The sequence below is a fragment of the Manis javanica genome, chromosome X (assembly GCF_040802235.1).
Source record: "Manis javanica isolate MJ-LG chromosome X, MJ_LKY, whole genome shotgun sequence".
NCBI classification, from domain to species: domain Eukaryota; kingdom Metazoa; phylum Chordata; class Mammalia; order Pholidota; family Manidae; genus Manis; species Manis javanica.
The window spans coordinates 23,764,478-23,792,141 of NC_133174.1; the positions used below are offsets into that span (position 1 = coordinate 23,764,478).

Genomic DNA, 27,664 nt, shown 5'->3' on the forward strand with positions numbered 1-27,664 from the left:
GGGTGGCTCTATACAAATGTCACCTTAACAAGGTACAAAGCCAAGTTAAAGGAATCCCAATATCTGGAATTTCTAGTTGAAGGATGTAACTACCAAAATAATAATTTCAAAGGACACTATGTGGCACATTTGGAATAACCTGGGTTTCTTCCACCGTGTGCTTTCCAGGTCCGGGTCCCCAATGGCTGCCAGGGGGTCACCCTGAATACCACTCATTTTTCTCTCAGGATGACCGTATCTGTTCCTGGCTACAGAAGAAATGGGATGAGAAGATTTCTCATCTCCTCTACTACAGACACATACGTTGTATTTTTAAGAGAAGGCCATTGGCATCATGGCAGTTTGGAAAAACCATGCCAATGCTTAATAAACTGAAAAAAAAAATGTAGTGCAGAGAAAAGTCAACATTGTGCAAGAGGTTATACCCAGTAGTTCTCAGACAGTAAGAAGGAACTAATGTCCTGGAAACAATACTTGCCTAAACCTCCTTAGTTTCTCTCCTAGACTGCAAGGTATTTAAAGACAGGAACTATATTTCCATACCTTCCATAAAAGTTTGCTGAACTGAATAAAAGGAAGGATTAGAGTATCTGAATGAGGCTAGAATGAAAAAAAAGCTGCCTAGTCATCCTGAAGAGCAAACAAATTAAACTTAAAGGGCTGTCAAAGGAGTAGAAGATACAGAAGTACATTCTCCAACTGCTCAAAGTTTACTTTTAAATCATTTTTAAAGGAAATGATGCTCTGCTGGCTTGCCTGTTATGGTATCACACACAAAAGGCTAATAGTCTATTTCGGGATTTGCAGGGTATGTTTACAAAGATCTGGCTTAAACATAGGAATACATGGCATTCATACTGGGAGGCTCTGAAGGGAAACGTACAGGCAGGCAGCCATGCTCTAGGTCAGTGGTTCTCAACCAGGGACAATTCTGTATCTCCGAGGACATCTGACAATACCCAAGACACTTCTGGTTGTCACACCTGGGTGAGGGATGTCACGGGTGTCCAAGAGAGAGAGTCCAAGATCCTGCTAAACACCCACCGATGCACAGGAAAACCCCCTACAACAAAGAATCCTCCAGGCCAAAGGGTCAGTAATCCTGAGGCTGAGGACCCCTGCCCTAATGTTAGCATCTTACATCACATGATTCATCTGTCAGAGCTCAATCCAACATGGTACATCACATTAACTAAACACCAGACTTCCCTGGGAGCCCTGCAGGCTACCTAACAGGCAGGCAGCTATCCTCTGTAACACAGAAACTGAGAAACCATAGCAGACCTGGTCAACTACTGATTGGGAGATAAAAGCCACACTGGTTATTATAATGTGGACAAAAGGAAGGAAAAGGACTAATAAAAAAAATACCTAAGCTGGAAGTCACAAGGTAACATGCTAAAATGACACACTCTGATTTGAAAGCAAATTGCTTCTCAAATAGACAACTCTATGCCAGGTATTCCAAGGTAAACAGTAGCAGACATGTATTTAATCAAGGCAAAAAATTATCCCAACCAAGATAAAGCAGGCCAGCTTGTACAAGAGTGTGAGTGTGAGTGTATGTTTGTTTTCATTTCATTTAGCAGAGTTCCTGCGCATTTAGAGGAAAAATAATAAATAAACATATAAATACTGAATACATTCTTATGCATGAATAGAATTTCTGAACATTCCTATTGACAGAAAATGGTACATCTATGGAAAACACTGGGGTTAAACTGAAGATTTTAAAAAATGTAATCTTTCCTTCCTGGTCATTTTCATTTGCTGTTTTTACTAGTAAAATGTTCTCTTCCTAAATCCAAATAACCACTTCAGTATCACTGCCATTATTAGTAGGGAATGGAATTAATAGCTGGCAACCCAACTTTTCCAGCCCTGATTGTAAAATGTCCTAGTGTTTGGAAAGATTTGCTGAATTTAAATAGATCAGAACTTTTTTGTGAAATACGGTCTGTACACAAAGATTTAAAACTACAAGGAGACTGGCTAGCCAGGGTCACCTGGTAGAGGACATGCAGTTCCTAACTGTTCCCTGAGCTGTTACTACAATTTCTTTAACAACCTCTAAATCTACCAAGGGCATCAGTGGAATATTTTACATAAGAGAGAAGTCTGCACTAGCAACGGACATAAAAGGAAGAACAAGAGCAAGTGGTAAAGCATATTAATGACTCTTCTTCCAAACAATCCCGATTTTTATGAAAATCAAATGAGTGATAAAAAATCTCCTATAAAACTACAGAAAATCTCCATGTAACACATAAAACAGAAGGAAGGCAGCATTTTGATGCTCTTGGACACAAGATACTTGTAATTTACCTTTGAGTTGTTGAGGAAACTACAGTATAGGGACACAAGTAATCATTTATGTGTGGTTCCACACGATTGGTTTCCCATAGTGCTCTTGGTCTGTGCTACTGCTATTAAGAGAACAGCTGGTCTCATGTGAAAAGCCACTTCATACATACAGGACTGTTCTCTGTATCTTATCTCTCTGTTACAAGAGTTGCCACCCAGAAGATTAGGTAAGACTTGGCTGATAATGACCAAGCTTTGAAATAAGTACAGTAGCCCATTTCCCATTCTGTCTCTTCCACCTGTAACATTTAGCATACAATCAAAGAAACCTGGGGATAAGTAACTCAGGATAATCTGTTTAACTTTGTATTACAGAAGAAAAAAGGCTCAAAGATGTTATGGAAACAGCTCAAGGTTATCTATTATTTTACTACTAAGGAAAATGTACGCTTAAATTAAGTCTTAAAAAGGGAGGGCAAAAGTGATCTCCCATGGGACCAGACAAGTTGATATCTGAAATATTTTGAATCTTTTACCTGTTTGAAAGTGCTTGGGGCTCTAATATCTAAGTAAGGTCTACCGGGGACAATGTTCAGGTACTAAATTTTGTACTGAATTCTACACTGATCTACTGAGAGCTATATGAATGTACAAATGAAAACTCAAAACCCACTCTGATAAATGCATACTCATGTCTCCTCTGATCGCTTCCTTTCCCCCCTGCGTTTTGGCATTTTTTTTCCTTCCTCCTACCATTAGATTCTGTGGCATGTATGAGCTATGTGGGCTGAGAGGTACAGGTCAACAACATATATTAAAATAGCACAAACAACAAAAAGAAACAGAAAAAGGTATGAGCCTCTCCATGCTCATGAGCACATAGCCCACATTAGATGTGTTGGTCAGCTTGTTGCTCCTACAAAAGAGTTGGTTATTATGGAAATGTATTTAGTAGACATGTGTTCACTATGTCATTGCTACGGAGGAAAAGGACTGTTGATTCTCTGCACTGGCATTTTAAGCAGTGCCATGGCAAAATAGAAAAGTCCCATTCAAAAATCATCCTAGGCGTCCACAGTGATACTTAAAAAAAGAGAGGGGAGAAGTGGGAGCTCCTCTTTACAGAAGAAACCCAGCTAACACAGGAGGGAAAAATGGCAGAAGCAGAAAATCACACTTGCCTGTGGACTGCATGCTAGGTGATACTACCGAATGGATGTTAAATCTGTGTGTGGTGATGACAATGCAGTTATGTAGGAAAAGTGCTAGAAAAAAAAGACGTATGGGGAAGTGTTCAGGGGTTGATCTTTTATGTCATGATGTCCTTTTACTTTTAAGTGGTAACAGGAGGGGGAATGTGTTTGTGTGTGTGTATTCAAATACGGACACACAGATGGAGAGAGCAGGGAGGGAGGGAAAATTAAACACGGCACAAGGCTAACGGTGGGTCGTAGGGATGTATGACACATATGGGTGTTCATGATACTATCCCGTCAGTGCTTCTTTACTCTGGAAAGCTTTCCAGTCATCCCTTCCTGGGGGAGGGCAAGGCAGGCATGAGGGTAGGAGTGACTTTAAGAATTGTCAAAAGGGAGGGGAAATGGCACTGATGCCAATGGTATAAAATCTGAAAAGTTCCTCAGGACCGGTTTTCTCAAAAATCCAAACCAAGCTCCAACGTGCCTTCCTCCCTGCTCTCTCCGCTCGGTTGTTCCTGAAGCATCCCCTCATCCGCTCAGCCTAGATGGGCTTTTTCCCAGCTACCTGACTGTGAACTTTCACCATGAAAATGAGTTAAGAATTCCCACATTTACGGAAATTTGTCTTGTTTGAGCAAAGGATTGAGAGGTCAAGAGCTGTGTTTGTGAAACAAAAAGCAAAAGGCTTCCCATAACTGCTGTCTGGGGTAGAAATTAAGTATTTTATTTAAAATTCTGAAGATAATGAGCAGGTTGGAGGCCAGTAGTCACTGTTCTAAATATTAATCAGGACTCTGAATCACCCATTAAAGATAAAATCAGCCCAAACAATAACACACGGTGATTATCCACTCTTCATTTACATGTTCAAGGACAACTGTCCTGACCTCAGGCTCTCCCACTCCACCTGACTAATAAACCAATTAACACCATGGCTCCAGGGAACATAAGCACCATTTTTAAATCTCTGCAAATCCACAAGTATACTCAACGTTATTAATTTATGCTAGAGAGCACTTACTTAACAGAAAAGTTTCCCATATACATGGTAAAACCCATCTATCATTTGTCTGCAGATACCATGGTGTATACTTTCTCAAGCATGTAACAGGACACATTGTGCTGAAGTGCAAGACATAATGTTAAATGTTCCACGACTGCCTCCTAGCATCATTTACAATCCAGTTGAGGGAAAGGAAAGAGTATAAGAACAGAAAATAGTGGTTTCCAGAGATTGGAAACAGGCGGGATGAGAACAAAGCAAGAGAGAATTTTAAGGGTGATGGAAATGTTCTGTGTCTTGATCGGAGTGCTGGGGATAGAACTATATGCATTCGTCTAAACTCACAGACCTAAGCCCCAGAATAATGTTAGTGTATGTTTTTTTAAAGTAGTCTTTTTTTTAAAAAAAGGCAAGATAGAAAATTAATTTTTAATTCTATCAAATGCTCCCCCCTAAAAAAAACCAAGACAAAACAAAGTCTAGCTGCTAGATTAAAAAATCAACACACATTAAGGATCCTGGGTAAACAGATAAGGATATCCCAGGAGGAAGTTTTGCACTTGACTTCATCTTAAACAATCTTTGTAGAAAGAACTTTTCATTAAAAAAAAATAAAGCTGTGACAAACACAGAAAAAAATAAAATGATAAATGCTGAACTCATGTTTCCTTATTTCTGTGAGTTTTTTGGGTATGGTTCAATGTGAATTAGAATTAATGGTGCACTGGTAAAAGACAGTCCAGATTACTGTTCCAACTAGAAGAGTGGCTCTCAAAAAAATATTTTTTTTTCAGTAGCAACACTGCCTCAACTTGTGTAGGGAGGGAGGGAGAGAAGGATGGAAGGAAGCAAGAACAAAAATGTGGTCATAAGAATGAAGTACTACTTTGGAAGGCTGAGGAGGGAAGACAGAATGCCACTGCATATCTTCCTTCACACTGTGGATGAATGAAACAAGTTTCAACTACAACACAGACCTATCTTCAAAATACTGGTGAAGAAAATGTCCATCAGTCCACATTGAGAAGTGAGCCATACAAACTACAACAAATTAAGTGGATAATTATGAAGTTAAACCCACCATACCTTATACTTAAAAAAAAATAGGCAAATGTAAACCAATAGTCACCTCAAGACAATACTGATAATGCTTGGGTAAAAGGTCTTGTCTGAAAATCTGTAGGAATTCTAACTGTCCATGAGCAAGCCCACTAGCAGCTTGGTGATGCTACACTTGCTTATGAATATCAATTGCACTAACTTACTAATAATGTAGCTACCAGTAAGTATCCATCAGTCCAAGGGAGTGTAAAAAAATGTCTTTAAAAGAGCCTGTATTTTGATTTATTGAGCAAAAAACCAAAGGAAACCTAAGCAAAGTGGTATTTTTAGGAGTTATTTTAAAGATAGAAAAAATAAACTGATTGACTGGCATGGGGAATGCTGTCAAACCGGTTAAGAAGTGTCCTGGTGTGGCATTTTAATGCTCTTCTAGAGAATACAGACTCTGAAGAGTCTCTAAAATCTAATCTATAGATGCTTGGTTATAGAAAAAAGGAACTGTTAATCTTGGTGGGATATTCTCATGTTACAATAGACTTTAGATAACTATAGCTAACAGTCAAGGGGTACCTACTATGTGTCCACCACAACTCTAAGTGCTCTGTCTCTATTGGCTTATTTAAGCCCCATAACCGTCCCAAGAGTACAGGGGCAGGAAGTTAGAAAGATGCCCAAGGTCACACACACAGCAAACAGCAGAGCTGAGATTTGAACCCAGGCAGTTGGCTTCCAGGTTTATGTGCTTAACCACTCTGCCACTCACTACTCCAGACACCCTGGAATGAATATTTATGAACAACATATATATATGCACACACACATAGTTGTTCTCCACAGTTAAAGTTGTGACTTATTCTTATTTCTATATCATTTTATATTACAGCAACTATGCATAGATGATATTCCTTTTGTCCTATGAATATAAAAATTCAGAAGACAGATGAAAAAGCAACTTACTCATTTTGAATGCATGAATATAAAAGGAGGCAGAAAACAGATGTAAAATAAACAGATTTTGATACCCAAGCTCTTGTAGGTGAAGCATATTGAATATAAAGTTGGTATTCTAGTGATTCTATCTAAACAATAAAGTCCTAAAAATATTCACAGAAGAAAATACTACAGACTGTCATGGCGGGTGGGGTTACTTCTCAGGCCAATGCCAAATACCAGTTTACAGATACATGACTCTTTTCTAGAGTCACTTAGAAGTGTAAAGTTTGCCTACCTAAAGGCAACAGTATTTGATTTCATTTGAAGGCAGACTATACACATGCAATTGGGAATACAGTATTTTAAATAAAGATCATGGGGTGGGGTGTGTGCACACACGTGTACCGTGGTAGGGATAAAGGGGTTTATTTATCCATGTCATCCCATTATAACCTAAAATTCATAGAAGGGATCACATTTCTTAATTCAGTCTAGTATTTGAACTGGTTGAAGCCATGTATTTCTACTCAGATGGCTTAGCAGAAGGAAATACTGGCTTGGAACAGAGGGAACTTGGGCCTGATGTCTGGTTCTGGCAAGCTATAATTGCTCAGTGCAGAATATATTCATTCTGCCTCTCTGGGCTTCAGTTACCTCATTTGAACACAGAGATGTGGCCAATCTCCAAGATTCCTTTGGGCAGTCTATGTGACTCATTGCCAGGGCAGGACCGATTGACTGTGTCCATGGGGACGTTTCCATGGCATATCGGAAGAGGAACCACCTGATGATGCATTAATTGAAACTCACTCTCAAAAACAAACTAGCTTCAAAAGTTTACTTCTACTACTACTCCAAGAGCCAATTTCCCAGCAAATGTATCGACTGCAGCACACTTCTGATGCAGAAACATCCTGGTGCTTCATTCACTAGCAGGGAAGATACCACTGTTGAATCCAGAAATTTCCAGTGCATTGTCTGAATCTCCACAAATAATGCCTTCATTTCTTGGCTTAATGGTTAATTTCTTGAAGGATCTCTACTGACTTTTAAATAGGCAAAACATTTTATTTGGGCTTGATGGCAATTTCCTTTTCTAATTGTGGGGTTTTTTCTTATTATGATAAAATATACATATCATAAAACTTATTTGCTATCTTGTAAGGGTACAGTTTGATGATTTTAAGTACACTGACATCACTGTGCAGCCATCACCCCCTCCCATCTCCAGAACGGAGGGGCATGGATACGAGCTGCGGAAACCTTGGGAAGCCTCTTTAGCAAGCACTGAACAGGGAAACACACCTCTCTCCCTGCCACTACCAGGCCCTGGTGTGAATCAGAAGCTACATTTTTCTAACTGCCGACTTGAAAAGAAGTACGTTTTATAATTGGTGACAAGAAAAGGAAGAAAATAAAAGGACGACGGTCTGAAGCCAACTTCTCCTTCTGCTGCACAAGGAATGTGTTTCTAAGAGAAACCAGGACTTATCTGCTATTTCCTGAGGCTGGCAGGAGCGGCAGCCTTTGAGCACAAGCTTGCTGCAGGAACCAGCCCAGCCCCATTCCCAGGGTCTCACACCTCAAACGAAGGGCAGAGGGCATTTGACTCCTGTTATCTTACCCAACAGCAGATATTGCATCTGCATGCGTGTTGTGCCATGAAAGGCAAGCCAGAGCACCTGTCTGAGGGAAAGCCTGCCAGGCCCAGGGCGCCGATTCTGAAGTCAGCTTTCATGATGGATCTCCTCAAGCTGACTGCAAATTACAACAAAGTTGAGAGGCTTCCCGAATCTCAGTAATATAAACCTGGCCCAGCTCTATATAGACAGAGTATGCACAGAATCTTACTAGAAACGTCCTATTTGCCAATAGCCACCCTCTCAAAATGAGGAGGCATCTTCGATTCTAGTAGGGACCCAGGATAAATGCCTGTTCTTTCACCTTGGAAGGCTGAAGAACAGCAGTATGAAACGTGTATATTGAGGAACAAGGTGGTCACTGGGGAAGAGGACACTGGACTAGGAATCAAGTTCTTCTGCCACCTGTGGGACTTCAGGGGCACAGATATATGGTCTAGCCACTTAAACAATAAAAACAGGCCCCCCAAAGCCTGCCTATTTTATTCTCCTCAAAGGACTAGTGAGGATTGAATGAGAGAATTCATGTGAATGAAGGTAAAGAATGGTTATCAGTAGCAGTAGTAACAATATTCTTTACAAGCACAGTAGGTGCACGTGGTAGGGAGATGCTGTTTTCACGGTACTGCCAGGAAACTGTGGGCAGTTATGGAAACAGATTGGAAAGGTTTGAGGGTTAGAGGACTTAGGATTTCTTCAGTGAACAGTGGAAAGAGACTGAAGATTTCTAAGGAGGGTGTCATACAGTGAATATACTTCTCTAAAAACACCAACGAAAGGGACCAGGGGATGGAGAGAAGGCTTGCCAGGAAGATGGTGTAATGACCTACGCACGTGCTGAGAAGCTGGAACACAGTTCAGAGCTGCAATGAGAATCAAACCAAAGATGTGTCTTTCCCTTTAAAAAAGTTTGTACTTTACTTACTTTTTTTCCTAATTCTAGAAAGAAGAAAATGCAAAATAGAGAAGAAAAGAAAAACCACCTATTTCCACTTTAACATCTTCACTAATTTTCCCCCAGTTTCACAAAAGTCATTCCCAAGAGCTTGGAGACTGGCTAGCCAGCGCATATTCAAAAAGTATGTGAGGCTAGATTGAGTTCAAAGTGTTGACACTGAGAAGAGGGACATGGAGCTGGGGGTAAGGGGGTGCCTAGCAGTAGTATGGAAGTGGCCTGGACCTGGCTCCTGATAAGGGGACAGCACTTGGGAAAGTAGAGCTTCTGTTCAACCACCCTTGTTCCAACAACCAAATTCAGGGTGGCCAGAGACTACATCTCACCTATTCCCACCACAAAAGAGAAATCACTATGTGATGTGATAGAGGTGCTAACTAATCACTCCAATAGCAATCATATCACAATATATAAATGGAGCAAAACAATGTGTTGTACAACTTAAATTTATACCATGTTATATGTCAGATATATTTCAATTAAAATAAGGGAGAGCAAGCCAGTCTGCAGTGAGAGCAGTGATAGTCTGTTCACATTTTAGGAGGTTTGAGCATGAAAAAAATGCATCTATTTCTCTACATTTATCTTACATTTACAGTTAATGTGCCCTAATTTTCACCTAAGATTGCAAACAGTATATCCAGCTCTACATAAGTGAGCTTATTATAAGTGTATTTAGTTTATTTGCCCAGTTAACTATTAAGCAAATGCCCTAAAATGCTTAAAACATCTTTCAAACTGCCTTAAACATTTAAATATTTGCAACGTTGTGCCCAGGAGGCCTTCTATACTTTTAGCTGGGTCTGTGGTCCATGGTTATAGGTCTAGTCCAGTTATCTCTACAGCTAGCTCTAATGTTAATGGGATTAGAATGGATTGAGAAACCCAGTAAAACAAAAACAGCTCTTTTTCATTAAGAAACAGAAAAACAATGTAACACTGTGAATAATGTGATACTGCAAATATCTCACTCCCTCAGTGTGGTGGTATTAACAATCTGAAACAACTCTGACAAAATGCCATCTGGTAATAGGTATCAAAAGTCATAAAACTCTTTTTATCTTTTAGTCTGGTAATCCCGTTCTGGAGAATTTATCCTAAGGGAAAAACTTCAAAGAACAGAGCTAAGTGCATAAATATGTTCATTGTGGAATTATTTACCTCATCAAAAAACAGAAACAACCTAAATGTCTACCAATGGAGCCGTCTCAGACATTTGGGAGGGAGAGGGTATTTCTGTGTGGAAAAGGCACAGGATAAGACAGAGAATTGACAGGAGTGTGCTGAGCTAGTGATGGACAGCAGAGGACAGACCTCTGACCTTAGTATAAGATTATGGGAAATTACCATTCAGGCCTACTTGAATGGGAGAGGAATGTCGAAAAAATGTTCGCTGTGTCAACTATTTACACAGCCATTGAAAAGGAGGCCATAATGATAGAACTGGGTTTTAAAAAAAGCTGAGACTAAGAGACTTACCTACAAAGGTTCTTTTCTTATTTTCAAAGGATTTCTGTGACTAGCAATTTATTTCCTCTCTTGCTGAACATCTGCAAACTCTCTTCCCTCCCAGCAACCTTAGTAACCAGGGGCCCCTGCTGCAGAGATTTCTTTTCCTTCCTCTGCACTGTCCTGTCTCCCAAAACGCAAAGTCCCAGAAGCTATTGTCCACAGAGGTTTCAAATATCAAAAATTCCCTACCTATCTGCCTACAGAAGAGCTCATGAGAGAGACTCAAGTTCTGTGTTTTCACTAGTTTCTCAAATACAAAAAAATGAATATGTTACTCAAGAAGTAACTTACAAATTGGAAGCAGCTTCGGACACTCGGCTCAATGTTACTGCCCCCAAAGGATGCAACTTCACCCAATTGTCTTGGGATTTGGATAGAATCATGTAGAAGGAGGCCCAGCCTACGCTGGTCACAAAATCCTGTTGAACTTGCCACTTGCTTGAAGAGGTCTACAAAAGGAAGAAGAGAACTGCAACAATCAAAAAGCAGCAAGAAGCAGACGCTAGCAGAACCTAATGACCAACTCAATTCCAGTACCAATTCTCAAGAGCAGCCAATATTCCCAAAGAGAGAGAGGGGTTATATCTAAATTATGCTAATCTGGGCATTTATTATTGTTATGGGCCAAGTTAATCATCACTGTGTGTATATATAAAGTGTGACAACTTTTAAATAAACTACAGCCCTGCAAGAAATGCGAGTTTACATACGGTCTTGACACCCAAATTTTTCCTAAGCCAGAACACAATCCTTTGGAAAATATTTTATATATCAGCTGTAACCACAAATAAAATAAATGGTTTAGCATTAAAAACTGCATAACTGGTCCAAAGCCCCATCTCCTTCAGAACATCAGATAAAAAAATGTACCCAAATTGGGATTTCTTTATGAGGTCATAAGATCGTTGAGCTGCTTCTATGTGTTATTTTCTGATGCTCTACGTTTTTGTGAATTAGCTCTTGACACTTTACACTGTCATTGATTTAACCTGTGTCTGTCTTATGGCTGAAGAACAATATATGCTTGAGGGCAGGGACCATATCTTGGTCAACTGTGGACCACAAGCATCTACAGCAGAACCTGGCGCAGAGCAGGTGCCCAAAACACGTAGGTTCACAGGATGAATGAACATATCAAACACTTGCAATGTATGCTTTGTTCTCAGAAATTTTAATCATAGCTTGCATTCAAAGAAAAGTTGCCCAGAAAAGGTAAATCTATGAAAGCCTTTCCTAATCAGCACGCTTCAAACTCTAAGAAAGGAAATATTTTAACAAGATACCTAACTGGCAATAACAAATATGAGACTGCACACATAGCCTTCTACCATTTCTCTAAAACATACATGCGGATGATTTTTTTTCCAAATTATGAATTCTTTTCAAATATCCCAGTTCGAAGTTAATGTTTTTGTTTCAATAACCTCCAAATATGTTCCCTTTTAGTAGTTATTTGAAACACAGGCTCAAAGTCACCTGTGATGACTCAATTTAGTATTATGAAGTGCTGGTGCTATATCATTGATAAGGCTAGATTATCAACTAAGTTATCCTAAGTAATTACAATATTTAAATGAGGAAAATCCACAGAAATATACTATTTTATCCAAACCACACATTTTTCAATGGTCAACAAAAGCTGTCCAGTAATTTTTCTTGGGTTTCTAGGACAAGAAAACACATGGAAACTACAGAAAAGTGAGAGCTGAACGGCCTTGTGTATTTTGAGGCCTCCTCCTGGGGGAAAAGAGCAGTAGGACACAGACCGGCTTTGGTGGAATGCAATCTCTCTTATCTCCTGCCTGTCCTTAAGTCCAGCACATCGCATCCCTGTGTGGCTAAGGCCTCATGAGAAAATAGAAAAACAACAAGATAGGTAGGTTTCTTTAATATTCTTATCGGAAATATTTCTTAAAAACATCAAAAGGGGAAAACCAAGTATAGGCCTTCCCAGTGGGAATGAATGGTTGCTTAGTCACCTCAACTGTCTCTCCTCTAGCATTTGCTTTTAATTTGGATTTACAAATTTTAAACAGAAGAACCCAATGGCTAATGAAAAAGAAATTCTATAAGGTGATATTTACCCTGTAAGAAATGGCAAGCTATCTGTCTCTCAAATAATAAAACGTTAGTCATGTCACAGAGCTGGATATGTCAGTAGAACCTACAATAAGATGTTTAGAAAATAAACAGTGTTTCTGGGACATCAATGCCAGATCATACTCTTTAAATAAGCACCCAAAGACCAGACAGGCAAGTGCATGGATTAAACCCTCACATTTATTTTTCTGACTTATATGAAGGGGTTAGAAAAGCAGTCTTGATCCTCTAGGAGCATGCGTTCTATTCAGACATAGTCAATGTAATGTAACATAATACTCAGACTGGAGAAGTTAATCCTCACTCTCTATTTAAATACCTGCAATTTAATGTTTGACAGGGAACGGCACAAACCAAATTTTATGACACTCTAAAAGCAGTGCTATGTTTTACAGGAGGAACCTGCTGTCAAATAAGAACAGTATGTCATTCCCCATCTCGAGCTGGAGTAATTAGCCAACAGTAATGAAAGAATAGAGTTAATATACATGACTTACATCTGTACTTGTCTTCCAAATGGGCTTTACACAGAGAAATGATGCCAGTTTTAAAAGACAGGACCCGGATCCTCCCTGTTCGTCCCCTATTATGAATAATCAAACCAGAAAACAATTACTGACACTTTACTAGATGCTAAACATTTCTTAAGGAAAAAGTGGGAACTCTACTGACATTGTTTTATTAAACCAATTTTTTAATGAAGGATGGTTAAGAACTTTTTGGAGTTCATTATCTATTTGACTGATGACCTACAATGTGATACGGAAATTTGACTGACTCAACCGATGAATATTCACCAAGTCTTCAATTCTTAAAGGCCCTTATTTGAATTTTAACAGTAGCTCTACATAAAGGAGGAAACAATATCCTTCTATTCATCCATGGGGAGCCCCCTAGGCGAAGTCAATAAGTGGAAGAATTACTACTGTGCACTAAGCTATTTTGGTTACAGAGGCAAATGACCTACTCTGGTCATTGAAGCCAGAAAACGACCAGCAACTAACTGCTCTGCCCTCTTCAACACTCTTTTCCATTTTCATCAGACTGCTGCTTGTTGAGAAGAAAATTAATCACTTCAGGTCACATGACACATACTATGAAATAGGAACATTTATCTCCATAAGAAAAATATGACACACTCTATTAGAAAGCATTCAAATACATCATCTTAAAGAGCAATCACTGTACCAGTGCTTTAATATATTTACACTTTCACTTTACATACGAAGCTGAAATAAAGCATTCCACATAACAAACTTATTAACAAGTTCATTTAATCCATGGGAAAAAGGTAAAACTTGGAATGACAAGCTCTTCATTTTGTAGAAAATGTCGTTCAATAACTTTCGGCCTTTATTTTGTTATGGAAAGCAACTGAGCCTCAGATGTCAGTAAAAAAATTAAAGACTATAGAATAATTCTCCCATCTAGCACTTTGAAATTGCAAAAGTCCCAATCATGGTTATTTCTGGTGAACAATCTCTTCAACTTTCAACTGGTACAATTCACAATCTCTTAGTCAAAAAAAAATCCTGGGTTCTAATGGCATTAGCAAAATTACTATCACTGGAAGATTTTATATCATTTTCCCTTTTTAAAAAAGGCAAAGGCAAGTTTAACAAACAAACTTTATACCGTAACTGAGGTCTTCAAGGAGCTAAAATTGTCCCCAAATAATTTTCGGGCAGGTAGAAGGGAAGTTATATAGTTAGAATCCATTCGTGTGTCATTGCCAAAGAAAACAGTGCCAAAATGTATCTGAGGGGAGATCTGAATACAAACCCTTATCAAAGCAAGTGCAAGTGTATTCCCTAATGAATGTCTATCATGTTCAAGGGCTAGGTAGATAAGTATCAGAATTCAGTAGCCAGGTGGTCTTGAAATTTAAAAAGCAATACCTTATCAAAACAACAAAGAAAAAAAGGTAAACATTTTAATCAAGGAGCTGGTAAAATCTACAACAAAGACAAAATCCGAAATAGTTGATAGGCAACTCCTTTCAGAAAACCTTCCCAGATTTCCAAATGAGGACATGTTCTTGTTGACTTGTGAAATGAAGCATGTCATCATTTTGAGGTCTCAGAAGAATTCAATCAAAATGAAGACCAATTCCATCTGCTTCCTCCCTCAACTGTCTTCATGAAGCCCAACGCAGAAAGTAGAGCTGCGGATACATCCTATGTGCAATCCAAAAGAAACGAGGGCTGTCCAAGAGAGAGTGAGGAATGCAAGTGCCAAGATGAACATTTGTAGAAGTTGTTAGAAAGAACTTCCTCAGTTTGAGGAGCTGAGTTTGCCACGTGAAGGGCTTGTTTTCATTCTTTTTTTTGCTTATCAATTCAGAATCTTCTGCCGAAATCTCCCGAGTGTCAGCTAACACTAACCAGTTCTGGTGAGAGGTGTGTCAGCACCTCCAGGGGCACACCCATTTCTGCCAGTGAGAGGGAGCCACCCCCCCACACACAGTGCGGATGGAGGAATTCCAAATACCTAGGCAAGAAGGGGAGGGAACCTGTGGCTGCACCCTGATTCCTTCTACTGCGTGAAAAGTGAGTATCTCCGGGCTTTGTTTGTTTTCTGAGAGCAATCTACGTTCTAGCTCTTACTTCCTAGCTTATTGATATATTTTTCAGCGGTAATAAATGCAAAAATGGTTTATTACAGGGACAGTATTAGGTCACATGGCTCCGTGAAACTCTCACCCGGAGGACTGTATTTCTAGAAGGTCCTGCTGAAGGGCCCCCGTTGTGATGTTAATTACACCTTCACCATTCTGTAAACTAAGCCTCCTGTGGTTGAGTCTAAAAAAAGCTTGCCATACATACGTGTCATAAACATTCAGCAGCCAATTGAGACACATATCCACGCAGAGAGGGACGTTGACAAGATTGTTGTGCTCTTGCTCCAGGCGATCATAAATAGTGGTCAAACAATTAATGATCTGCAGGATGTCCATGGGCTGGTCATTTTGCTTGAGATTGTGCTGGTCCAGGGCATCACAAGCCGCTGACAGGCTCAAGAGATCCACTGCAAAAGCCACATAAAATCACAGGTGATTCAAAGGGGAAAAGCCTCCTCTCACTGTTTTTCCTTTTCTTTTGAGAATCCTAAGTATGGTCATCTCATACCCTTTAAACACCAAACCCAAACCCTACCCTCTTTTAAAGTGTTTTAGCTTCATCCCTCAGCTTTAAGTCTGACAAGTATTCAGGATCTGAGGTTGTACTCAAATCCCACTGGCACTGGGATAAGATGTGGGTGAAGAGACAATTCCCACTCCTCAAGTGTTGGGGAGTGTCTGATAGTTCAGCAGACCGAGAGTCTTATACAGGAACAGAGTCCTTTCCATCCGAGTAAGAAAAAAAAAACTGCTGTACTGGAGATTTTAAAAGAGTTCCTGGCAATACTTTTATTAGTATTGGAGAAGGTCTGTTTGATTAATCTGTAAGGTTAGGGTTGTGTAAACTCTAGTTCCGACTATGCATTCATACTTATTTAATGTTTTTCTCCTTGAAATATCAGTTACCTCACAATCTCTCTGCTAACTTAACATTAGGTGAGAAAACAATCAACTTCACTACAATTTTCTATAAGCCAACTAAGGTAATGGCATAATACGTACAGTTTTCAGACCTTACACTCACTTATTTCTCCTTTCATCTTCAAACTGCATCTTACAATGTAATTTTCAAGTCCTCTAAGAACCTTACAAGTTTGAGGGATGGGGGGTATCAGGGAAAGATGCTTTTTTCTAAAGCTACTTTATTAGCAAGATTGGAAATGCAATAGCATTGCTTTTATAACACCTTATAACACCTAAGCTGTGGTCTGAATTCTCAGTCTTTTGAGAGAAAAAAAATCAATGGTAATTATGTAAATCTCTCTTGGCATCTAGGGGGAGGCGGCAATACAATTAGAAACGCAACTGCAGATAAACAGGGGCCATCCCAGTCAGTAAACAGCTTGCCCAATACTAAACAGATGGAAATTTATAGCTTTAATGTATTTCACTAGTTTATTTGTGGTTAGTTCTAATTAAATGTTAAGAGAAAAAAAAACACAAAATAGTGGTTAATACCTATGTAGGTTAATGCCTATGCAGTGCATGTTTTTCTCTTTTAAAAAGTTAAATAGCAACCTTTGAAGTTTCCCTGGAAGCATGACACAGGAGAGCTGGTGGCGGAAATGGGAGTTTCTCTTACTTTGCCATTACCGGGACTGAACCTCTGAGCTCCCAAGTACCATTGTCCCTCATATGTCCTGGACTAGCCCTCACCCTATCAAAGCCCACTCCTTTTCATTAGAAATGCTCGCAAGATAAACAAATGACCTCTTTACGTGGGAGCCAAAACTTTGTTTAAAGTGGCAGAAAGGAACAGGATTTGAGAGGGATGCAGGTAGGAAAAAGAAACATGGATTAGAAAGGTGACAATGCAAGCAGACTCGAAAGGGGGAAGACTGAGCAGGGTCTGCGTGGGACGCTGGAGAGGCACAGAGGCGAACACTCAAGCTTGCATTCTCTCTTCTGTGGGCTCAATGTCCCTGGAGGGCACACTTTCAGGTGTGCGTAGTGAGGACATTTAGACACACAGCACACCATTTCCATGAGTGAAAGAGAGGAATGGATTTCTTCCAAATACCAATATTCCCCACATGTTCCTTTACATATTGAAAGGAGCTAAGGGTGGCTCTTGAATTTTCTGTATTATTTTTTTTGTTACCCTGCCTTAACCGTTATAAATATTTTGCTTTATATCCAAGAATATGAGAACTAACACGTGAACATTTTTAGACTCACATTTTGTATTAAGAGTCTAATTTCCATATGATGGAAACAAACCAGAAGCAAGACCGCATAATTTCTTTTCATCGGGGCTACTCATATCTCTGTACACGGGAATGGGTAACACACAGAATCGGAAATTTGGAGTATAAATAGCTCCAGAGGGGAGCAAAGCAATTGCTCAGAAATAACAGGAGCAGAAGATGACATAGTTAGGAGAGAAATACTGTGTAGTATGCTCTACTAAAACTGGATGTGGTTAAACTCAAGAACAGTCTATCAAAAAAGGGAACACATTTCCCAAAACAAACATATCAAACAGAGTTCGAGTTTCATGGAACAATTTTTAAGAGACGTCCGTTTAGATATACATAGCTGATACTATGAACTTTGAAAAGAGGTGAGAAAATCAATAGGGACAATATAATTGTCATGCAGGCATGTACTTAGCTGTTCAGAACAAGCATCTTAAAGAATACATTGAGAGTTTTTGATGAAGCATTAAACATAATGATTAGGTATTCCTAGAAGCCTCAACAAGCAACCAGCAGACACAATTCTGTGAAACTAGCTTTTAGCTGAAGCTAGGAATTTCCATTTTGGGAAAAAATAACTCTCTCGATAAAGATACACACATCTTTTAGTGTATTCCCAACTAGGGAATAGATTTTAAAGCTATATAAAAACCTAAGTATGTTCTAATATATCCTGTCTTTCCAAAATTCTTTTTACAGCAGAGGATGTTATAGGTTTTGATGCCCCTGAAGAACAGGGGCTATTTGGTGGTGCCCCTCAGGCAGGGGGCTGTGGAGGTGAGAGACAGTGGGAACAGGAGAGGAAGGACTAGCTCTCTAGGACCTTTTTTGCTGGGCAGAAAAAGCAGAAAATGGAGCAGGGAATGAGGGTGGGGAGGACTTAAGCATCAGATCCACAATAATGGTTGCTGAGGCTCTGGTTGTGTCTAATCATCCTCTCAGCATTCCAAGTTCAAATGCTAACTCTGTTCCTTTCTGTGTATGCCACAAGTGAAGAGCAGGGCTAATTTTATTTATTTTTTGGTCTTTTATATAATCATAGGCTGTGAGAACTACAAAGCACCTTTAGAATCATTTTGCAGTTACGACAACTGAGACCAGAAATAAGGGGCCTTGCCCTGGGTATTACGGCAGGACACCCGGGAGTGCGGCAGAAAGGTGGGCCACCGAGGTGCTGTCACAGACTTTACAGAAAAAGAAAACCCTCCCACATTCTCTACTAGAGGTAACAGTGGGATAAAAAAGCAGCACCAAAAAGTTGGCAGTAGGTCCTAAGGTACCCACACAAATCCAGGTTCATCCCATGAATCCGCCTGAGACTCTGTGTTAATATCTAAATCCTGTGACTTCATCAGTGCAGGCAGAGTCGGAGGAGGGACCATTGGGTAATGGCTCTGTGCTGGCCAACTCTTTTGCTCCGGCAGAAGACACCTGTGGGAAGAGGCGGTGTTGCCAACATCACAACCAGGCTGTGCACTTACACTGCAGGCTGAAGGGCTTTCCAAGCGAATCTTTGCCCCGCAAGAAAGTCAGAGCGCTTTGATGTAGTTATCTGTGCTGGAAAGGTTAATTCCAGAGGCTCCGGAGTTTGGCATGAGATGTTTCGCTAAAATAGCTATAACAACGCAGAGCCTTGATCAAAACAATGAGAAGACGTGACTTACTGTGTTAGGCTGTGTAGCCGTGGGTTACAGGTTATCACTAGTGTTTTTTGCTGGCAATAACGGTGGCCATTTTTACCTGGTCTCGGAGAACTGTGGAAGCCACTGGGTTAGGGATTGGCTACTTTGGAAGGATATGCCCAGGTTACTGGCTATCTATAAGAAACCCTGGCTGGGATGCCAATATGTGCTCCCCGGTTTTCAAAGTGGTTTGTGCTCGCCTTGGTGGTTCTTGATCCAACAGAGAAAGTGCGTCCTGGTATAGCCCGCACCTGGCCTCTCTGGACCCCATGCTACAAGGCACCTTGAGGGTTTGATGAGGAGCCTCGTTTTAATGCTGATGGTATAGTGTAGCCTTCTCTTGCAGTGAACTGTATATCTGTAAGTTGTTTCTATCTGTGAGTTGTTTTAGCAACTGAGACCTACCTGCTACTGCCAGCGCAATTAGGGTCGGAAGTGACATTGTTTAGAAGACCCCCTGACACACTTTAAGCTAAAAATACTGGTAAGGTGTTATTTAAAAAGAAAAAAAAAGATGATTCTGATAAAATGGGTGAAAATGAACCACTGATGGTTGCCAGGCCATCTCTGGTTTGAGGTAGCACAGGCTTTGCAATTGGTTATCAATAACAGAACTTTCTAGTGGCACCTGGAGATGGTAGAACCTGAACCTTAGGAGCTAATAAAATGAATTAGAAGGGAACTGCAAACTGAGGGCAGGTCTGTTGAAAACTCACTTCCTTGGCTGTGATTGCAAAAGCTCTAGTAAGTTCAGCGTCTCCTTTGGCTGAGTTCACCCTTTCTGGCCTGCAGGTGGAGTTCCAGCCAAGGGAACCTGGGCAACTATCACTTTTGATAAATGGGCTATGCCTGTGAGACCAATTACAATTAAAAAGATTATTCAAGTGGGGAACTTACAGGTGTTTCCTACTTCACCACATGTCCTTTTTCAATAACGTACCTAGTAGTCCCTGGACTGGGGCTACAATTAAGAGTCTCAAAGGCTGGTAGTATTTTGAAACAAGGTATTATGCCTATTAGTTGGAACATACGTTTAAGAAGTCCACAGGGACTGATGGAATGGATTACTCCTTCCCCACACCTCACTTAATTGGAGGTGACTATCACAAATGGTTTGTTGCCCAGAGGAAAGGATAACCCCATTTTTCTGTATTGATCCAATCTGACCCTTTACCACTGGGAAGACACTGAAGGGGAAGCCCTGGCATGTCTTCCCTTGCCAACAGCTAAATATGGATTCGCTCAGTGGCTGAACCCCAGGGACATACTTCATGTGTGGGCAGAAGGTTCAGATTAAAATTTATGATAAGACAGTTATCAATGGGAAGGTGACTGGGGGGGTGGGAAGAGAGGGATAAGGGAAATAAGGGGCACTACGATTAGCACACATAACATAGGGGGGAGGCAAGGGAAAGGCAGTATAGCACAGAAGACAAGTAGTGACTCTGTAGCATCTTACTACGCTCATGGACCGCGACTGTAATGGGGTATGTGGAGGGGACTTGATAATGGGGGGAGTCTAGTAACCACAGTGTTGCTCATGTCATTGTATGTGAATGATACCAAAACAAAAAATAAAGTTAAATAAAAATAAAATTAATGATAAGGAAGATAAACTCTAGTAACCACAGTGTTGCTCATGTCATTGTATGTGAATGATACCAAAACAAAAAATAAAATTAAATAAAAATAAAATTAATGATAAGGAAGATAAACTCTAGTAACCACAGTGTTGCTCATGTCATTGTATGTGAATGATACCAAAACAAAAAATAAAATTAAATAAAAAATAAAATTAATGATAAGGAAGAAAAGATTGTTGCTGAAGAGAAGAAAGCCACCACATGGATGTTAAAATGGAAAATCTAATATAATGTTAGTGCCTAGAAAGAGGCTTAACATAACAGATTAGTATGCTCCTTTAGTTATCACTCAGATGCCCCTTTAAAGAGCCAAGAAGTGAGCAGGAGAGCTGACCAATCTATCCCACACACTGTGACTGTGACCATGACTCCGTGGAGTGATATGAAAGTGGCTATATCTCTTGGGTCCTGATTCACAGGATATTTCTCTTATTAGGGACCAGTGTTGAAAAGTACCCTGTGTATTCCAGTCAAATCTAGAGGACACTGATTTATAATGATATGAATGAACACTGTGTGGCCATTAATTGTAATGTTTCAGAAAGGTATTGGGTGTACAGTAGAGGGTTCATATGCTGTATCTCATCTTTCATAGTATTATGTATAAGAGTAAATAGCTATTTCCCCCATTGCATGAGGAAAACCACAAATGGGTAGAGGGACAATTGGGATGCTTGGATCACTGAGGAAGACCTAAGGTTAATCTGGTGGGCCTAATTCCCTGAGATGGAAAAGCCAGAAACTTGAGGGTTATAGACATGTCTGGGGCACATTCAAACCAAAGTCAATTTAGGAGTGACTACTATTCATATGACGTTAGCTTGGGAGACTCAACACTTATGCATCTCAAGTTTATTTTCTCATCACACTAAAGATGTTAGTACACAATGGCAACAACACGTCTGGTGCACCAAAGGGCATGGGAGGGAGCACTTGAAATCAAAAAACCTTAGGAGAATCAGGAACTGGGCAGGGAATACCTGGCCAGGTAGAATGAGAAAAGATAAACTGATAGAAAAGACCTTCTAGTGCAAAGAGAGCACTTCAAGGGTGCCCAATTCCAGGAGGAAAAATAAGGATGGCAAGCCTCCTCAAACGGTGCCTGGAAATGGAAGCTACAAGGTGCTTTGTAACAGCTTCAGCATCAGAACGAAGGGTCAACCATTCCTTTCTTAGCGTGCTACTCCTGGGCACTGGACCAATTGTAAATGGGACTACAGGGCTTCCCCTGAGAGAGAGATGGGACCTGGCCCAGGACCCCTCTCACTGGGCACCAACAGCGGTCAAACCATGTAATGTGAGGAAATTAGTTTGGCTCTGTCCTCAGGATGTTTCGAGTTCTGAAATAACCTCTGTGGAAAATAATACACGGTCTATGGGGACAGTAGATTTTTGTGGGGGAGGCACAAAATAATTACACTGGCCTCTGAGGTCCCCTTGCTGAGAGACGTCAGCTGGGGCTGTGGATACCTACTCTGACTTCAATGCTGTTGCCAAACTGGAGCCTTTTCCTGCAGCTGACTGGAGATTTGTCAGACCTGCTACCGTGGGTCCTGTGAGCCTTCTTTAGCAGCCAAACCCTGTCTAATTCTATCCCCAGGTGCACTGCCAAAAGGTGAGGTGCATTTGCCAAGAGGGAGCACATTTTCCACCTGCTTTGCTGTTGTGAGGGTGAGTCCATCAGCCATGACATGATGCAGGCAACTCCAGGCTGTACAAAATCTCTCTACTGTGTGACTCAGTTGCTAAACAGAAGCAAATTGTTCTCTATTTCTTGTCCGCAGAATTTTTATCAACCACTGTATACTTATCCCTATGGCTGGGGCTCTGTCTAGTCCACCACACACTAATAAACTAAATCCCTGTGCTCTGTTAAGTGTATTTTTATTTCTGCTCTTAGAAGTTGACTATATTTTTAATTTTAGAGGCCACACAGCTACAGGATGTCACCAGCACTACAGAAGGAGAAAGAGAAAGCTGAGATTATCTTCTTCATAAGTTTCAATGGGCATCAGCCATATGAACCAGCCTATGAGTCCTTCTTACCAAGATTCTCTCTTTGTCTCTGCTTTTCTGTCAAGTTTAATTCTCATTCACAATGCACTGAAAGGCAGTATGGAGTCATGCAATATGAAACGGATTACAGACTGGGGACATGACGGGCCAATGGTGATGCTCACCACTTAAATAGCAAATTCTCCATAGAGGATAAAAGTATGTTATTTGAGTTTCTGTAATCCTGAAGTTTTGATAGTAAAGTGAAAAAATGAGACCAAGTGTTTACTGCTGGTAGCACTGCACATTTGCTAAGGCATCTGTAATTCAAACTCTTCACTGGCATCAGGAAATCACTGAGATAACATCATTCATTTTCATTAAAGTAAGAGTTAGTAGAAGTGACCTTTGGTTGGAAAAGCTAGCCAGGACAAGTTTTATTTGCCTGTGGCACAATAGCTCTTTATCATGGCTTCGCAGGCATAGAAATGACAAAAAGGCCGGAAGATAAACCGAAGGAAATATAAAATTAGGAGGAAATTCTTAAATCATCTACTGAACAGTTAGTTATGTGACCACAATGTTTTCAGTAATAGAAGGACTGGTGATCACTTCATTCTACATTCACACTACACATGGAACCCTCCTACCATTCCTGAGAATCAGTACTTAATTTAGATAAATACAGCCTAATTTTGCCATGCCTAAATCTTTTCCAAATATGAGAAAAGTCATGCTCTGGAAGCAAATGCTGAGAGTGTCAAATCTGTTTAAAAGTGGAAATTCTACATTCAGAACTTAACTTTGGTAAAAGGTTTTAACCTCAAATGGCCAAAACATTTTACAGTAATATCAAATTCCCCCATTTTCCCAACATCTAGAGGACATCAACATGAACTGAAATGATAGACAATAAGACACATTTGTGAGGAGAATTATTTATAACAAGGGAATGGAATAATGCCTAAACCCCAGGTGAAAAAGAATGTTAGGGAAGTGGGCAGTCATTATAAGGTTTTTCCATCTTGTCTACTTCTGGGCTTTTTCAAAGGATAATCTGGAATAGCAGATAATCTCTTCTGAACTTTTAAGATCTCACAGGAATATACTATATACTTTACAAAACCACTTCACAATTACCCCTTTATCAATGGAGAGCTGAATCTATGGGATGGGGCAGGGCCAGAAGAAAAAGAGACAGAAGACCTCTCTCCAGCCCTCTGACTTCACCCTACCCCAAAACTGCATCTTTCCAGCTACGTTACGTTAATAGTCCCCAAGGAAATCCTAGGCCTGTGGAGCCCTTTAAAAACCACTTAAACTAGGCAGCTACATAGCTGAAAAATGATAGCTTCAGACTACAAGCTATAAGGAAATGGAAGCCTAAATTTACTTCCTCTCATGCATCCAGTGCATGAAGAGGAAAAGCCTACAGTCTCTCCTTCCAAATAATTCCACTTCCAGGACACTTTTTCCTCCATCTCCATGTGAAAAACCACATGCCAGTGAGCCTTCTTGGCCACCTTTCTGTTAGCTTCCATGGAACCCCCTAGTCAGATGCCTTCATTCCTGAAGACTTAGCAGAGGATCCACAGGCCTCTCTTCCGCAGTTCTGGCCCCGAATCTGGATGATTTCAACACCAGCAGGGATGACTCATGCATCACTCTAACTTCTTAGTTCTTAAACTTCCTATTTCAGCTCCATGGAAATTCACATTTCTCCACCTCCATTACCCACTGATAGGGTCAGATCCTGGACCTCATCACTCAGAATGGCTCCATTTCTGAAATGTTTAGCTATACTACTTTCTGACCACAGCTTCTTGACTTTCCAGCTACTTCCACATAACCTCTTCCTCTACCTCCCTGAACAGTTGGCCTCTTGACCCCTCTACCTCCTAGTTACTCACTTCCACTGGAATTCAGAGCTTCCCCTACCTAATATAGACTTGATAGACATCACTTCAATCACTTAACCACTCTTTTGCCCAAATCCTCACTTCTCTTGCCCAGTAGTCCTCTGCTCACCATCTGGCTCCTGACTGCTGAGTGTGCCTGGAAAAATACCACACTCCCGCAGACTGGTGCAGCTGTAAAATGGTCAGCCAACTCCGGGCTCCATGATAACTGCTTCTCAAATTGGCACTCTCTTTTGTTTTCCACAAAGGTAAGGCTACCTTCAAAATTATCTCCTTCTGCTGTTAACTGCTGGACAGGAACTCTCCACCTTCATGCAGGAAACAGAAACCTCTACATGACATCCATCACCTTCCTGCCCCTAGGCCTCCTGAGTTATCTGGACCCACACAGATCCTTTCCTCAGCCCCACCCATTACAGTTACAGGAAGAGCTTAACTTGGACCTTCCTTCTCTTGTGTTCTGGATCACCTGCCCCATCTTCTGAGAACTCACCTTTTATTGTCTCCTTTTAAACCAATAATTTGAATCTCATTCTCTCTTCTTCTCGTTTTCATTTAAATAGAGTCAAGTGTCTATCAACTCCTATGTATGTATATATCATTAACTCCTCAGCCCCTTCCAGCTCACTATCCCCTCTTCCCTCCCCTTTCACAACTAAATTCCTCCAAGAACTGTCCACACTAACAGTCCTTACGCTCCCACTTTTGATTTACATTAAGCCCACTTTACCACCTCCACTATACCTCTAAAATCTTGTCAAAGTTAGGAAGGACCTCCTTGCTGCTAAAACCAATGGGCACTTTTGCCAACTTCATCTTGACTTCCTGGCAACATGTGACCTGGTGGCTGACCCATTCCTCCTTCTTTCTATGCAGTATGTGGCACTATAACCTTTTGCTATTTTCCCTTCTTACATCTGGCCATTCCTTGGCAGTTGCCTCTTACAATGCTTGTCCTCTGTCCTAAATACTCTTTTTCTTTTCACTCTATACTCTCCCTGAGCATCTGAGTGCTAGTGAATCATAAATACTATTTATATATTTCTCCTGAGTGCCAGAGATATAAGTCCAAGTCTACCAGGGGACTCCCCATTCACTCAAGACAAGCACCTAAGTAGTTTCATTAATTCTGCCTTACCCACCACATCAAATTAAGCACTAAGGCTTGTCATTTCCACTTTTTGTGTTTCTCAACTCTTTCCATTTCTCTCCATTTCTACTGTGCCAATTCAGGCCACCATGTTGCTGGTTTCAATTACTGAAACTGCGCAAGAGTTGCACAACCCTGCCCTGCCCCTCATCCGTGCTCTATTCCACAGCAGGATGATGTTTCCAAATGAAAATTCCATCATGTCATCCCTTTGCATGGCTCCCTACTGACCTCTAAATGCTTTACTTCAGTTTAAAAAGCCTTTCACAATCTGCCTCCTGCTTGTCTCTCCAGCCAAATATTTCACCACAGCCTCTCTGTGGAACTCTGTGCTTAAGCCACGCTAACATACTTTCAGTTCCTGAACGCGTCGCTGGCCTCCATGTGTCAGCACATGCTATTGCTTCTGACTAGAAGACTCTTTCTGTAATGAGGTCTACCTATCTTTCTGAACTCATGCAGCAAACCTTCTCTCAGCCTCACCCCCACAGCTAGCTGGGGTAACTACGTCATCCACTGTCACATGACTAAATACATGACTTTGAAATTATCTCTTCACTTTTCCTCACAGCACGCATAAAGCTTGGAAATAGAGACAATATCACTTTTTAAAAAATTACTAGGAGATTGTGGACATTCTTAATGATCTTATACAGATTCACCTGTGCCTCCAGTCTTTATGGACACAAGGTATATTCTGTATTAGACCCAAATGAAACTCTCCCAATCCACTTTTTTTTAAAAGCTGGGAGTAACTATCAAGTATTTCAAGCAGTGGGTAATACTCACAGCAAAGGGCCTTCTGCAGTCTCCGGAGTTTCATGGCAGTCCTGTAAGCTGAGAACCTTACGTTATTCAGGTCAGCTGAAGAAAAAAGGGAGAAAAAACAAAGACCATTTGTTATTTCATCAGCAAGCAAAGACAAAACTCCCAATGATTTGCCATCAACAACAACAACAACAACAACAACAATGGGTTAGGAAGAAAAAATATCTCCCTGATGTCCCAGGTTTCGAGGTATGAAATTCTGTCAAAGTCAGGAAAGAAAAAAATGCATGTCTTATTATTTCTTGGTAATCAGGAAACCTAAGTTCTATCAAGGAGTACAGTGACATAGCCTGCAGGGTGTTCATATGGTTCTTGTTTCCAAAAGGGAAAAGAAGGACAGGTATGTTTTCCTAGACATAATCTTGGTTCTCGTGCAGTGAATTTTGCTATACAAGAAAAAAGAGAAGAAGCCAAGTATTATTGCAATAGCTCTTAGAACTTAACAAACAATTAAGTGGCGCTGTAACATCTTTTTCTGATTATAAATGTTGAACATGCTCACTTTGGAAAACTTAGAAATTAAATGAAAATATAAAATCAAGTAAATCATCTACAATCTTATTACCCAAAGATATTCACTGTTAACATTTTGAGAATTTCTTACCCAACCTATGTGTCTGTCTGTGTGTGTATTTAAAATATAATTGGGACTAAAATAAACATTTTATTAATATTCTAAGATGGAATCAAGCTAATGTTCAGCACAGAATACAACTCAGCAATTTCTGCTACTGTGGTTTCTACAGTCACCTGTCTACCAAGCCCCAACTCACCTTACCTAGCAAGAAGCTATATTTAGACGATGCCCTTACTCAAGTCTGTGCAAGCCTTGATGTACACTGGGCTACATTTCTTTTCTAGCGTTTCTGTGTATTCATGTTTCATGAACCGACGTCCAAAAAGCTCCTTGAAGACAAGTAT

At 40.4% G+C, this 27,664-nt stretch overlaps 1 protein-coding gene across 15 annotated transcripts in view; it reads right to left on the reverse strand.

The window, feature by feature from the left end:
- The window catches only part of DMD (dystrophin), a 2,259,748-nt gene that overhangs the window by 59,327 nt on the left and 2,172,757 nt on the right, over positions 1-27,664 (reverse strand). For all 15 annotated transcript variants that reach the window (XM_036992000.2, XM_036992004.2, XM_036992005.2 and 12 more), the window contains 4 exons: positions 26,705-26,779; positions 15,534-15,735; positions 13,206-13,291; positions 10,900-11,057 (listed from right to left, as the gene is read on the reverse strand). In XM_036992000.2, the coding sequence (XP_036847895.2) occupies positions 10,900-11,057; positions 13,206-13,291; positions 15,534-15,735; positions 26,705-26,779 (521 nt within the window). The remainder of the gene's footprint in view (positions 1-10,899; positions 11,058-13,205; positions 13,292-15,533; positions 15,736-26,704; positions 26,780-27,664) is intronic.